The sequence below is a fragment of the Stegostoma tigrinum genome, chromosome 39 (genome assembly GCF_030684315.1).
Source record: "Stegostoma tigrinum isolate sSteTig4 chromosome 39, sSteTig4.hap1, whole genome shotgun sequence".
NCBI lineage: Eukaryota > Metazoa > Chordata > Chondrichthyes > Orectolobiformes > Stegostomatidae > Stegostoma > Stegostoma tigrinum.
In genome coordinates, this window is record NC_081392.1 from 4254245 (window position 1) to 4269982 (window position 15738).

Below are 15738 nucleotides of genomic sequence, written 5' to 3' on the forward strand. Positions count from 1 at the left end.
GTTCCCCGCAGTAACACACTGGGTGTCCCTGTTCCCCGCAGTAACACACGGGGTGTCCCTGTCCCTGTTACCCGCAGTAACACACGGGGTGTCCCTGTCCCTGTTACCCACAGTAACACACGGAGTGTCCCTGTCCCTGTTCCCCGCAGTAACACACGGGGTGTCCCTGTTCCCCGCAGTAACACACGGGGTGTCCCTGTTCCCCGCAGTAACACACGGGGTGTCCCTGTTCCCCGCAGTAACACACGGGGTGACCCTGTTACCCGCAGTAACACACAGGGTGACCCTATTACCCACAGTAACACACTGGGTGATCCCGTCATTGTTACTAAGTGTTAGAAAACAGCTGACTGAAGACTCCCATTATGTAAATGGAAAGATATTTATCCTGTTGAGTTTGTGACAGTCGGGGATTTTCAGGCCACTGGTGTTGTTCTCATTACAGACGGCTTAAAAATTGAGTTGGCTTTTCTTCAGTTCTTCCAAGTTTTTTTCGGAAATAAGTCTAGTTTCTCCTCTGAATGGAGTTCAGGGCAGTTCCGGAAACAAGTCTCCTCACTATTAGAGTTTTTTTTTGTGAATATCCAGCCTAGAAGGATCTGGTTCGAATTCTACAGGTGATTGGAACCGAGAACGTTTTGGCTGTTGGATTTGTGAGAGTTTCATATCGGCAGACTCTCACTCTGAGTCAATCCATCACACTGGGTGTTTGTGTCTTTCCCCCAGTCAGTCTCTGTCTCTCTCTCTCACTCAGTATCACTTACTTTCTCACTGTGTGTCACTCTCTCACTGTTTTTCTCTCTCACTGTTTTTCTCTCTCACTGTTTCACTCTCTCACTGTTTTTCTCTCTCACTGTTTTTCTCTCTCACTGTTTCACTCTCTCACTGTTTCTCTCTCTCACTGTGTGTCACTCTCTCACTGTTTCTCTCTCTCACTGTATCTCTCCCTCACTGTGTGTCACTCCCTCACTGTGTGTCACTCTCTCACTGTGTGTCACTCTCTCACTGTATCTCTGTCTCTCTCTCACTCAGTATCACTTACTTTCTCACTGTGTGTCACTCTCTCACTGTTTCTCTCTCTCACTGTTTCTCTCTCTCACTGTGTGTCACTCTCTCACTGTTTCTCTCTCTCACTGTATCTCTCCCTCACTGTGTGTCACTCTCTTACTGTATCTCTGTCTATCTCTGTCTCTCTCTCTCACTCAGTATCACTTACTTTCTCACTGTGTGTCACTCTCACTGTTTTTCTCTCTCACTGTTTCACTCTCTCACTGTTTCTCTCTCTCACTGTGTGTCACTCTCTCACTGTTTCTCTCTCTCACTGTTTCTCTCTCTCACTGTTTCTCTCTCTCACTGTTTCTCTCTCTCACTGTTTCACTCTCTCACTGTTTCTCTCTCTCACTGTGTGTCACTCTCTCACTGTGTGTCACTCTCTCACTGTGTGTCACTCTCTCACTGTTTCTCTCTCTCACTGTATCTCTGTCTCTCTTCGCCTCTCTCATGCTGAGTGTTTCTCACTCTTATCGTCCACTCTTTTTGTCTCTCTGTCTCTCATTCTGTCACTTTGGCTGTTGCTCTCAATCTCTCAGTTTATCTCTCTCTGACTGTGATTCTCACTGTCTGAGTCCCATTCGCTCCTTTGGTCTCTCTGTCACTGTCTCTCTCTGGCCGATCACGGTTTCTCACTCTTTCTAGGTTGTAGTATCGCCTCCTACTGGTCCTGATCTCTGTCTTACTTGTGTCTTTTGTTCCTAAGGCCTGGGAGAGACTGGAAAAGGCGGAGCATGAGCGTGAGGTGGCATTGCGGAACGAGCTGATTCGGCAGGAGAAGCTCGAGCAGTTGGCCCATCGGTTTGACCACAAGGCTGCCATGCGCGAGACCTGGCTAAACGAGAACCAGCGGCTCATCTCCCAGGTGGGATTCCACGTCCTTTGGAAGACCCTAGCCCCCAGCCCCTGCTCCTTCCCCATTGCCCTGTAACAATGTCCCCCTTCCAATCCTGACCTTAATCACTTTGGAGTGTCATTGTCGGAGCTGACTTCAACAACCTTTCAGCAGCGCCATTTCCATTCGACAAGCTGTGACAGAAAGAAATTCTCGTCATCTCTAAGTGGAGTGTTTTCTAATGATCTTCAGTCTGTTCACTGCTCAGTGTCCCTTCTGTCACTGGGAGGTAACAAAACCCTTCATGATTTTGCAGAATGTTTGCCAAATCTACCCATCTGGCCTTTAATGGGAACATACGCCAGTCCCTCAACATTTATTCATGGGATGTGGGCATCGCTGGCTGGGCCCAGCATTTATTGCCCGTCCCTAGTTGCCCCTTGAGAAAGTGGGGGTGAGCAGCCTTCTGGAGCCTCTGCAGCCCACGTGCTGTGTGTGGCCCACAATGCTGTCAGGGAGGGAATTCCAAGATTTTGACCCAGCGACAGTGAAGGAATGGTGATATATTTCCAAGTCAGGATGGAGTATGGCTCGGAGAGGATCTTGCAGGTGTGGTGTTCCCCTGCACATAGAGGAGGTAACAGTGAGGTGGTAATGACACTGCACTGGTAATGCACAAATATTGATCTATGGACATCAGTTTAAATCCTGCTGTGGAAATGGTGGAATTTGAATTCAATAAAAATTAAGTCCGGAATAAAAAGCTGACCTAACATTGTCCAGTTCAATTATCATAAAAAAAAACCCCATCTGATTCACTGATTTCCTTTAGGGTAGGAAACCGGGCTTACCCAGTCTGGCCTACATGTGACTCCAGACCCACGGTGGTGGTTGACTCTTAACTGCCCTCTTAGCAATTAGGAGTGGGCAATAAATGCTGCCTGGTCATCAAGCCCCCCTCCCTTGGGTAAGAACTAGGAGCAGGAATAGACCATTCAGCCCCTCGAGTCTGCTCTGTGATCACGGTTCATCACCTCCATTTTCCTGCCCAGTCTCCTTTACCCTTCAACCCATTGCTGATGATAAATCTCCTCCTGGGCAGTATTCACTGGTCCCCGCAGACGTACGTGAGAAAACGCTGATCACTCATCAGTGGCATATTTGAGAAAATCTCCGCTTGCAATGAACTTCCCAAAGGGTTCCTTGCAGTTGTATTCTGCCTCTATTTCTGACCTGAACAGAAACCCCAACCTGTCCGGCCACACCTAAATCTTTATGTCATTACCACGGCCTCGCGCCCACCCTCACCCCCTCTCTGTGCCTGCGCTCTCTTTATGATTGGTCCATTTGGTTAAGATTACACCTTCTCAGAGAAACACTGAATGGCTCCCACTCCCACAATTTCTAACTCCGTTACCCTATGAGGATGGGTCCTGGTGGGAAGCCTTCTTTTCCTTCATGGGATGTGGATGTCCCTGGCAAGGCCCAGCATTTAATGTCCATCCGTAATTGCCCAGAGGGCAGGTAAGTGTCAAGTGCCTTACTATGGTTCGGGAGTCACGTCTAAGCCAGACCAGGTACAATTTCCTTCCCTAAAGGACGTTGATGCCTTTTGCAGCAATCACCAGTCATCATTCTTACGCTCTTAATTCTCTTTTAAAAAAGAATAAATTCACATTTCACCATTGGCCCTGGCGGGATTTGAACCTGTATTAGCCTGAGGTTCTGGATTGCAAGTCCAGTCCACTAGCACACAAGCTGTAATCTGCTTCAATTTGTCTCTCAGGATAACTTTGGTTACGATCTCCCAGCGGTCGAGGCAGCGATGAAGAAGCATGAGGCGATCGAGGCTGATGTATCTTCATACAAGGAGCGAGTGCAGGTCATCACGGAGCTGGCTCTGGAACTGGACTCGGAGAATTACTATGACATCAAGCGCATCACTGCTCAGAAAGATAACATCTTGCGACTGTGGAGCTTCCTGGAGGAGACACTGGCCGCTCGCAGGGCACGGCTCGAGCTCAACCTCTCACTGCAGAAGACCTTCCAGGAAATGGTTCACATGATTGACTGGATGGAAGAGATGCAGGTGAGGAGGGCACAGCCTATCTCCCCTGATACCCTTTAACCTGTTGCTCCCCTTCTCTCACCCCACGTCCATCTCCAAGTGAATCCTGTACTCTGCTCCCTGTTTCCCATTCTCCTTCCCATTCCCTGACACCTCCCACTGATCCTAGTTTCAACATCCTCTCCAAGTTCCATCCGTACCCTCATCTCCTGCCCACTCCCATTCTCTGCTCCTGATTCCCAATATCCTGTTTTCCATTCCATTTCCCACTCCCGGACACCTCTCTCCCATCCCAGACTCTAGCCTCCTGCTCCAAACTCTAACCTTGCCCCCGTCTCACGCCCCCCCCTCCCAGCCCCTACTCCCAATTTTCCATCCCCAATGTCCTATTTCCCATTCTCCTCCCTACTCCTGACATGTCTCTTCAATCCCACACTCTCAGCATCCCCCAATCTCCACCCTTAGTCCAGCCCTGCCATTTCCAATCCCAATCCCTGCCCACAGTAGCCTGCCTTTCTATAGCACTTTTCTTTACATGCCATACACCCAGCTGCTTCACTAGAGCAGTAGTCGCAGAATGACTGAAGACTGCTCAGCACTGCGAGGGACTCAGTCAGGTGACCAAGAGCTTGGCCAAAGACATGGGTTTGAGGAGGAGAATAGACGATGAGGGATATGGATGTCTAAGAAGAACCTAACAGTAGAATAGTCATTGGGCTGATAATCCTGAGGCCCTGGTTCATATTCTGAGACCACCGTTTCAAGTCAAAACTTGGGTGCTGATGGGATTTAAATTTGTCAAGAAAAGTCTAAGGGTTTTCTTGGTGTTGGTGACCTTGATGACTATCATTGGTTATTGTAATAAAACCATTTTGTTCATTAACGCCCTTTAGGGAAGGAAATTTGCTGGACCGACTTGGCCTGACTGCAGACCTGCAACATTGTAACTTACCTCAAAATGGCCCTGGCAAGCCCCTTAGTTGAAAGATGATTAGGGATGGGCAACATATGCTGGTCTTGCCCGCAACCCCCATGTCCAATGAAAGGATAAAATTCCAGAGCCTGGGGTGTAGGTGGCTATGGGTAATTAGTGTCAGAGATGTTCAAGGTTTGGTGAGGCACAGAGATCTGGATAGGTTGTAGGAAGTGAAAGAGATTACAGGAATAGGGAGGAAGTGAGGCTACAGAGAGGTTTGAAAGCCAGACCAACAATGTTAAAGTTCATTATTGTCATGGAGCGTGACCAGGAGGCCAATGTAGGGCAAATGGGAAAATGAGGTGCATGTTAGGACATGGGCAGTGGGATTTTAGATGTCCATAAGTACATAAGGTGACTGTATGGAGTTTTGCACATTCTCCTCGTGCCTGCGTCGGTTTCCGCTGGGTCCTCCGGTTTCCTCCCACAGTCCAAAGATGTGCAGGTTAGGTGGATTGGCCATGCTAAATTTCCTGTGGTGCCCAGAGATATGCAAGATAAATTGGCCATGGTAATTGTGGGGTTATGGGGATAAGGTGGGAATGTGTCCGGGTGGGATGCCCTTCAGAGGTTTAATGTGGACTCGATGGGCCAAATGGCCTGCTTCCACACTGTAGGGATTCTGCAATTCTATGTTAATGGGTATGGATGTCAGATCATTGAATATTTTTAAGGAGCACTGTAAAATGGAAGAAGACAAACAAAGGTAGTGACCACCTTGGAGATGAATCAAACAGAGAAATAAAACTGCACAGCTGTCTGACCCAGCAGTGAACCTGCACAGCTGTCTGACCCAGCAGTGAACCTGCACAGCTGTCTGCCTCTGCTGTTTGCTTTCAAGTACATCTGGACATTAGACCTCACCAAAGGAAAAGTAAAGTAATGGTGAAATTCACAGTTAACCTTGGAGAAATCTGAGAGGTGGTAGAGAGATCATAGCAGGGGAGCAGCTATGTGGTTAGTTTTTAAAGTCTAGTCTTACTTTTTAATTAATTTTATAAATCTACAATAATGAGCAGAGTAGGTTGTTTGTGATTTTATATTTTTATTGACACCTGTCCCTGTCTCTTGATTAAACTTTTAAAAGTATTAAAATGTAAGTACTAAGTTAGCCTGGAGCAGGGTTTTTAGGACGATAAGACTGTGCTATTTTCTGGGTCTGTAGGTTGTTAAGGTGCAAAGATGGACTTTGTCATACATGGGAGATTAGCGAGGGTTTCCATTTTACTGATGATTATGCTTGTAGGAAGAGTGTTTGGTTGCGAATCCTATCAGATTGCGTGGATCGGTTGGAGCGGCAGTTGGAGACAATGAGGAATTTCCAGGAGCTGGGGGTGTGATGGACGGCAGTTGCAGGGAAGGAGATTAAACAAAGATACAGTCAGGCAGATGGATTACCTCCAGGAAAGGTAGAAGAGAGAGGCAGGTCATGCAGGAGTCTCCTGTGGCTATCTCCATCTCAAACGAGTATGCTGTTTTGGAAAATGTAGGGGGTGATAGGTAGGCTCTCAGGGGAATGTAGCGCTGACAGCCGGGATTCTGGTACCGAGACTGGTTCTACTGTAACAAGGGGTACATCAGGTTCCAAGCTATTGATTGTAACAGGGCACAGTCTAGTCAGAGGCACAAACAGACATTTCAGTGCCCATCAGCAAGCTACCAGAATGGTTTGTTGCCCCAGGATATCTTGGAGATGGAAGAGGGACCAACAGAAAATCGTTGTACACATTGGAACCAACAACCTAGGAAGAGAAAAGGATGAGATTCTGAGGAGAGAATATAGAACATTAAGCAGGAATTTAAAAGGAGGTTACTGGGGGTGGGGATACTAATATCTGGATTACTCCCGGTGCCACATGCTAGTGAGGGTAGGAATAGGAAGTTAAAGCAGGTAAATGTGTGGCTGAAGAACTGGTGCAAGGAGAAGGATTCACATTTTTGGCTCGTTGGAATCTTTTCTGGGGCAAAAGTGACCTGTATAAGAAGGATGGATTTAATCTGTATTAGAAAGGGACTAATATGCTGGTGGGGAGATTCACTTGAGCTGCATGGGAGAATTTAAACTAGTAAGAAGAGATCAGTCTGAGACTGGTGCAGCTGGGAAAAAGAGCAAGTCAAACAGACAGGGCAGGCAGGAGCAAAGCAGAAAACAAGGTAAGACTGATAAGTTAAACAGCATCTATTTCAATGCAACAGACCTAATGGTAAGGTAGGTGAACTCAGGGCATGGTTGGGAACATGGGACTGGGATATTATAGCGATTACTGAGACTTGGCTCAGGGATGGACAGGACTGGCAGCTTAATATTCCAAGGTAGAGATGCTCTGGGTAGGATAGAAAGGGGGGCAAGAGAGGAGGGGGCGTGGTGTTTTTGATTAGGGAAAATTTTATGGCTGTGCCAAGGGAGAATATTCCTGGGAATACATCTGGGAAAGTTATTTGGGTGAACTGAGAAATAAGAAAAGGATGATCACCTTGCCAGGATTGTACTATAGATTTCCCACCCCCAACAATCAGCAGGAAATTGAGAAACAATTTTTAGGGAGATCTCAGTTATCTGGAAGAATAATAGGATGGCTTTGGTAGGGGATTTTAACTTTCCAAACATAGACTGACACTGCCGTAGTGTTGAGGGCTTGATGGAGAGGAATTTGTTAAGAAAGTTTTCTGACTCAGTTTGTGGATGGACGTACTATAGAAGATGCAAAACCTGAGCTACTCTTGGGAAATAAGGCATGGGAATGTGACTGAGATGTCAGTGGGGGAGCACTTTGGGGTCAGTGACCATAATTCTATTAGTTTTAAAATAGTGATAGTAAAGGATAGACTGGATCTAAAAGTTAAAGCTCCAGACTGGACGAAGGTCAGTTTTGACAGCATTTGGCAAGAACTTTCAAAATTTGTTTGGGGACTGATGTCTGCAGGTATGTCTGGAAAATGGGAAGCATTCAGAAATGAGATAACGAGAGCCCAGAGGCTATGTGTACCTGTTGGTGTGAAGGGCGAGGCTGGTACATGTATGTCATGCTGGATGACCAGAGAAATTGAGGTTTTGGTCGAGAAAAAGGAGGACGTATATGGCAGGTATAAACAGCAGGGATCGAGTGAATCTCTAGAAGAGTTTAAAGGCAATGTGAGTATAGTTAAGAGGGGAATCAGGAGGGCGAAAAGGGGCATGAAATAGCTTTGGCAAATTGGGTTAAGGAGATTCCGAAGGGATTCTGCAAATACATTAAAAAGGGTAACTAGGGAGAGAATAGGGCCCCTTAAAGAGCAGCAAGCCTGCCTATGTGTGGAACCACAGGAGATGGGGGAGATACTGAACAAGTATTTTACATCAGTGTTTACTGTGGTGAAGGATATTGAAGATAGAGAATGTGGGGAAGTAAATAGTGACATCTTGAAAAATGTTCATACCACAGAGCTTCCTCTGGATGTCTTAAAACACATAAAGGAGGATAAATTCCCAGGACTTGATCAGGTATACACTGGAACTCCGTGGGAAGCCAGGGAAATGATTGCTGGGCCCTTTGCTGAGATATTTGTATCATCCATAGCCACGGGTGAGGTGCCGCTATTTAGGAAAGGTGGTAAAGAAAAGCCAGGGAACTACAGACCGATGAGCCTGACATCAGTGGTGGGCAAGTTGTTGGAGGGGATTCTGAGGGACAGGATTTACATGTATTTGGAAAGGCAAGAACTGTTGAGGGGTAGTCAGCATGGCTTTGTGTGTGGGAAATCGTGTCTCACTAGCTTGATTGAGTTTTTTGAAGAAGTAATGAGGAGGATTGGATGTGATCCGTATGGACCTCAGTAAGGTGTTCAAGGTTCCTCAGGGTAGACTGTTCAGCAAGGTTAGATCACATGGAATACAGGGAGAACCAATCCACTAGATACAGAACTGGCTCGAAGGTAGGAGACAGAGGGTGGTGGTGGACGGTTGCTTTTCAGAAAGGAGGCCTGTAACCAGTGGTGTGCCACAGGGTTCAGTGCTGCGTCTTCTGCTTTTCATCATTTCTATAAATGATTTGGATGTAAACATAGGAGGTATGGTTAGTAAGTTTGCAGATGACACCAAAATTGTTGGTGTAATGGACAGCGAAGCAGGTTACCTCAGAGTACAACACGATCTTGATCAGATGGGCTGATGGGTCGAGGAGTGGCAGATGGAGTTTAATTTAGACAAATGTGAGGTGCTGCATTTTGGAAAGGCAAATCAGGATAGGACTTATACACTTATTGGTAAGATCCTGAGGAATGTTGCTGAACAAAGAGACCCTGTAGAGCAGGCTCATAGTTCCTTGAACATGAAAGCCACAGCCAGATAGAATAATGAAGAAGGTTTTTGGTATGCTTGTCTTTATTGGTCAGTGCATTGAGTATAGGAGTTGGGAGGCTATGTTGTGGCCGTACAGGACATTGGTTGGGTTACTATTGGAATACTGTGTGCAATTCTGGTCTTTCACCTACAGGAAAGATGTTGTGAAACTTGAAAGAGTTCAAAAAAGATTTACAAGGATGTTGGCAGGGGTGGAGGGTTTCAGCTCTAAGGAAGATGCTGAAAAGGATAGAGCTATTTTTGCCACAACGTGTGTGGCTGAGGGACGACTTTGTAGAGATTTATAAAATTGTGATGGGCACGGATAAGGAAAATAGACAAGGTCTATTGCCTGGGGTGGGGGAGTCCAAAACTGGAGGGCATAGGTTTAAGGTGAGAGGGGAAATATTTAAAGGGACCTGTGGGGCAATGTTTTCACGCAGAGGGTGGTGCGTGTATGGAATGAGCAGCCAGAGGATGTGGGGTAGGCTGGTACATTTATAACATTTAAAAAGCATCTGGATGGGTACATAGATAGGAAGAGCTTAGTGGAATATGGGCCAAATAGTGGTTGATGGGTCTAGATTAATTTTAGATATGTAATTGGCAGGGACAAGTTGGATTAAAGGGTTTGTTTTTGTGCTGTACACCTCTGTGTCCCTATGCCTGTAAGGGTGAGATTCATCCTTGACCAACAAGGGAGTTGAAGGTTATCATGGAATGGGGATGGGGTCATTTTGAATGGCAGAGCAGGCCTAAGGGACCAAATGACCTACTCCAGCTCTTAATTCTTGTTTTTGTACAAGATGGTTGCCGGAGCGGTGAACCGGTGAAGTATGGAGGGACCAAAGGCCTGAGAGAGGGTCTCAGGATCCGACGATGTTTTGAAGGTGAAGTGAGTGGCAGGCCAGCTTGGGACCCACTGTCTGTGTCTGACAGTGACTGTCATGATCGGCCTTAGACTGGGGAGGGGTGGGGGCGGTGGAATTCTGAAGACATTGGCGACAGTGCCCCTCACACCTAAATGCAAGACGTGCCTGCTTCTCCTAGACCAGATTCCAGACGGTCTGACGACATTCCTCACCCACTTCAGATTCTATCCCCACCCCTCACCTCCCAGTGACTGGAATCACTAACACTGATCCTGTCTCTACAGCTTCTCCCACTGAGCATTTCCAGCACATGCAGTGGTTTGTAGTTTGATACCTGATTGACGGTGATCCTGGGACGGATTCACTCTCTCCTGACAGTGTGTTCCTGGCATCTTGGTAGAACACTCCTGGGATCCTACACTGTCAAGACCTGCCGACCATAATATGATAGAATCCACTCTGCAGTTGGAGAGGTATTACAATTGAGTAAAAGTATCTTTACAAAGATACGATGGAGGAGCTGGCCAGAGTTGATTAGAAGGGGAGCCTTGCAGGGAAGACAGTGGAACAGCAATGGCAGGCAGTTCATAGATCATAAAATCCCTAGAGTGTGGAAACAGGCCCTTTGGCCCAACAAGTCTGTACTGCCCCTCAAAGCATTCCACCCAGACCCATCCCCCTATAATCTACCTAATCTACACATCCCTGCACACTATGGGGCAATTTAGCATGGCCAGTCCACCTACCCTGCACATCTTTGGACCGGGGTTAATTTGGGAGGCACAGCAATAAAACATCTCAAGGCTGAAGAAACATACCAAAGGGAAGATGAGACAACTGTGGCTGACAAGCATAAAAGCAAAAGAAAAAGCAAACAATGTGGTAAAGATTAGATGGAAGCCAGAAGATTGGGAAGCCTTTAAAAACCAGCAGAAGCTAACTAAGCAGGCAGTAGTGAGGAGAAGATGAAATATGAGAATGAACTAAATGTAAAAGAATATTGCGCGAGTGTTTTTAGATAATCAAAAGATGAGAGAGTCAATAATGGACATCGGACCACTGGAAAATGAGACTGGAGAGGTAGTAATGGGGAACAAAGAAATGACAAGGAAACTGAACAGGAGCTTTACATCAGTTTTTCAGTGGAAGGTATCAGCAGCATTCCAGAACTTTGAGAGTCAGGGGGCAGAGGTGAGTGTAGTGTTCATCACTGTGGAGAAGGTGCTGGGGGAGCTGGAAGGTCTGAAGATGGATAAGTCACCCAGACCAGAATGCACCACTCCCCAAGAGTTCTGACAGAGATAGCTGAGGAGATTGTGCAGGTATTGGTGGTGGTCTTTCAGGAATCACTGGAGTCAGGGAGGGTGCCAGAGGACTGGAAAATAGTGAATGTAACAGCCCTGTTGAAGAAGGAAGCGATGCAGAAGACAGGAAACAATAAGTCACGTGGCCTGATCCTGGTTGTTGGTAAGGTTTTAGAATCCATTGTTAAGGATGAGACTGTGGAGTATTTGGAAGTGCTTGGTGAAACAGGGCTGAAGCAGCACAGCTTCATCAAGGGGAGGTCGTGCCTGACAAATCTGTTAGAATTCTTTGTGGGGGTAACAAACAAGTAAGACGAAGGAGAGCCATTTAGATTTCTGGAAGGCAACTGACAAGGTGCCACACAGGAGGCTGCTAAATAAGATCATGGTGTTAGGGGAAAGCAACTGGCATGGATAGGGAGATAGTGGGAACTGCAGATGCTGGAGAATCCAAGATAATAAAGTGTGGAACTGAATGAACACAGCAGGCCAAGCAGCATCTCAGGAGCAGGAAAGCTGACGTTTCAGGCCTAGTCCCTTCATCAGAGGCTCTGATGAAGGGTCTAGGCCCGAAAAGTCAGCTTTTATGCTCCTGAGATGCTGCTTGGCCTGCTGTGTTCATTCAGCTTCACACTTGGCATCGATAGGGAATTGGCTGAATGGCAGCAGGCAGGGGAGTGAGGATAAAGGGGTTGTTTCATATTGGCAGCTGGTGACTAATGGAGTTCCACAGGGGTCTGTATTAGTAACACAACTATTCATGTTATACATTAATGATCTGGATGAAGGAACTGAGGGCGTTGTTGCTAAGTTTGCAGACGACACAAAGATAGGCGCAGGGGCAGGTGTTGTTGAGGAAGCAGGGAGGCTACAGAAGGACTTGGACTGGCCGGGAGAGTGAGCAAAGAAGTCGCAGATGGAATACAAGTGGTAAAGTGTGAGGTTATGCACTTTGGCAGGAAGAATAGCGATGTGGACTATTTCCTAAATGTTGAAAGAATTTGGAAGTCTAAAGTATAGGGGGACATGGGAGCCCTAGTTCAGGATTCTATTAAGGTTAACATGCAGGCTCAGTTGGCAGTTAGGAAAGCAAATGCAATGTTAGCATTCATTTCAAGAGGGATAGAATACAACAGCAGGGATGTACTGCTGAGGCTGTATAAGGCTCTGGTCGGCATTTGGATTATTGTGAGCAGTTTTAGACCCAGTATCTAAGGAAGAATGTACTGGTGGTGGAGAGGGTCCAGAGAAAGTTTACAAGAATGATCCTAGGAATGAATGGCTTGTTATATGAGGAGCAGTTGAGCACTCAGGGTCTGTACTGTGTGGAGGTTAGAAGGATGGGGAGGTGGGATCTGATTCAAACTAACAGAATACAGAGAGGGCTGGCTAAAATGGGCATGGAGAAGATGTTTCCACTGGTAGGAAAGACTAGGACCTGAGGGCACAGCCTCAGAGTAAGGGACGACCATTTAGAACTGAGATGAGGAATTTCTTCAGCCAGAGGTTGGTGAGCCTGTGGATCTCATTGCTGCAGAGGGCTGTGGAGGCCAAGTGTCTTAAAGACAGAGATAGATATGATCTTGATCAGTAAGTGGATCAAGGCTTATGAGGAGAAAGTAGGAGATTAAGGTCGAGAAACACATCAGTCATGATCAAATGGTGGATAAGCTTTGATGGGCTGAATGGCATAATTCTGCTCCTGTATCTTATGTTTGTGAGACAGGGTGGTTCACTGCAGTAACAGTGTCCAGCCAGAGTAGATCACACTAAAGAATGTAATGGATCATTCCCAGCAATATTGTCAAGCTGAAAGTTACAATAAGGTTCTCAGGAAATAAAATGGATCACTTTCTATCGGACAAAGCACTCTATTTCCATACATTATCCACTTTGCTGACAGCGTGCCCCCAGGGTGATCCATTTTGTCCCAACAGTGTTACTGGGAGTAATCCACTTTGTCTTCACGATGTGACTGCTTGTCACCAATGTTGCACTCGCATTGCTGATGGAAGTGATCCACTTTGCAGTGACATACTGAAAAATCACTGAGAGTGGTCCATTTGGTCTCAATGATTGCCATTGGGAGTAACCCACCTTATCCTGACAAATGCTGAGTGTTGTTGGAAGTGATCCACTTTGGCTGGACAAATGTCAATGGAGAGCCCTGACCCAAAACATCAACTTTCCTGCTCCTCTGATGCTGCCTGGCCTGCTGTGTTCATCCAGCTTCACACTGTCTTCTCTCTGACTCCAACAACTGCAGTTCGTACTATCTCTAAAGGAGAGGCAAAATAGGCAGCTCAATATCCCTGGATATAGAGCTTTTAGGTCCTAATTCCCAATCCCGACGACAAGGTCCCACATGGTATATCGGTCAGAAAAGTAAAAGTACATGGAATACAGGGTAATGTATCAAATAGGATCCAAAGTTGGCTTAGGAGCAGGGAACAAAGGTCTCTGCTAGAAAGGGTTTCTCTGGGTAAGCATGGACAAGATGGGCCAAATGGCCCCCTTCTGTCTGTATCATTTCTATTGTTCTAAATAACATGGTCCTGACTGCAGTGTCCCCTCCCAAGCCAACTAGCCCTCTATCAAACATTGATGACTGTCCTTGCAAATAGAAAGCTGTTTCAAGTGATGTTCCTCAGGGCTCAGGGTTGGGACTGCTGCTGTTTTATTCTTTAATGGTTTGGACTTAAAGTTGGGGTTGGGGTGAGAACACTTGGGAAATTTGCAAAAGATACAAAAAGTGGCCATGTAGTGGATAGTGCAGAGGATAGCTCCAAAATGAAATCAATGGTTTGGCAGAATGGTCAGGGAAGTGACTAATGGAGTTCAGCTCGGATAAGTGCGAGGTTTTGCCTTTAGGGAGGTCACACTGTAAAAGGCAGTACAAAATAAAAAGGAATATATTGGAAGTGGGAGGTGAAGTGACAGATTTTGACATGGAAGTGCACAAAAGGGTAACAGTACAGGAAGATAAGGTTGTAAAGAAGGCATATGGAACGTTCTCCTTCCTTGGCAAAGGTATAGAACACAGAAATGGGGATATAATGATGAAACTGTATAAGGCACTGGTGAGGCCCCACCTGGAGGACTGTATGCAGTTCTGGTCACCACATTTCCAGAAACTGTGTAATTTCTCTGGAGAGAGTGTCATGAAGATTCACTAAAGTATTGCCAGACCTGGAGAATTATAGCTACGAGGGGAGATTGGAGAGGCTGGGGTGGTTCTCCTTGGAACAGAGCAGGCTGAGGGGGTGATGAGGTATATACAACTGTGAGGAATTGAGATGGAGTAGACAGAAGGAATGTGTTTCTTGTGGCAGCGAGTTGAAACACCTAGATTCAGGCCAGGATTAGAGGGGAGGTGAGGAAAGACAGCTTTAGACAGATGGTGGTGAGTGTCTGGAATTCACTGTCTGATTTGGTGGGTGGAAGCAGAGACCCTAAACTCTTCTAAAAAGTACCTAGCTATGCACCTTAAGTGCAGTAAACTGCAGGGCTATGTGTGCAAGGAGATACGATTAGAAAGGGTATCTCTGGGTCAGCATGGACAAGATGGGCCAAATGGCCCCCTTCTGTGCTGTATCATGTCTATGGTTCTAAATAACATGGTCCTGACTGCAGTGTCCTCCCCCAAGCCAACTAGCCCTCTATCAAAGTTCGGATCACTTAAAAATTAACTGTGCTGAGCAGGATATGTCTACTGTCTAATACCTGACTCCTGAAGCAGCTTGGATCTCCCAGCAGTATGCATGTAGGAGGAACACTCTAGGGAAACATTCCTCAGAATGTTCCAAAAAGGTGTCAAACATGCTCGCTGACTCATGGGGAACTCTGCTTTTGTGACTGGCTAAAGTGAAGAAAAGATAGGGCAATGAACACACCAAGAAGCTTTGTTGGAGACATACAGAGTAAAGTCAGGGCAGAAATAGAAATTGTCAGAGAAACTCAACAGGTCTGGCAGCACCTGTAGAGAGAAAGCAGTGTTAACATTTCGAGTCCAGTCTATCTTCTTAAGAACTGAAAGTTGAGGTGTTGGAGAAAGTGCGCAAACCTCCAAAGGACTTCTTTATTCAACCCTCCTGACGTGACATGCCCCAATGTGGCAGAGTCTGCAAATCACACATTGGCCTTAGCAGCCATGTCGAAACCTCAATCCTGAGGGACTGCCAGTGGGACAAAGGATGGGAGGCATTTCCAGTCACACCCAATCTAAAATCCTCTCTTGGACTGAAGATTCTGCAACCTATTTGTCAGTCATTTTGAGGAGGTATGGTGGCTCATTGGTCAGTGCTGCTGTCTCATA

The 15738-nt window shown here is 46.4% G+C and overlaps 1 protein-coding gene across 1 annotated transcript in view; it reads left to right on the forward strand.

Moving 5' to 3' along the window:
* Positions 1 to 15738, forward strand: part of LOC125447720 (spectrin beta chain, non-erythrocytic 4-like) — a 184419-nt gene that overhangs the window by 42191 nt on the left and 126490 nt on the right. Inside the window, exons 11-12 of the mRNA XM_059641028.1 lie at positions 1757 to 1915; positions 3672 to 3974. Of these exons, the coding sequence (XP_059497011.1) occupies positions 1757 to 1915; positions 3672 to 3974 (462 nt within the window). The remainder of the gene's footprint in view (positions 1 to 1756; positions 1916 to 3671; positions 3975 to 15738) is intronic.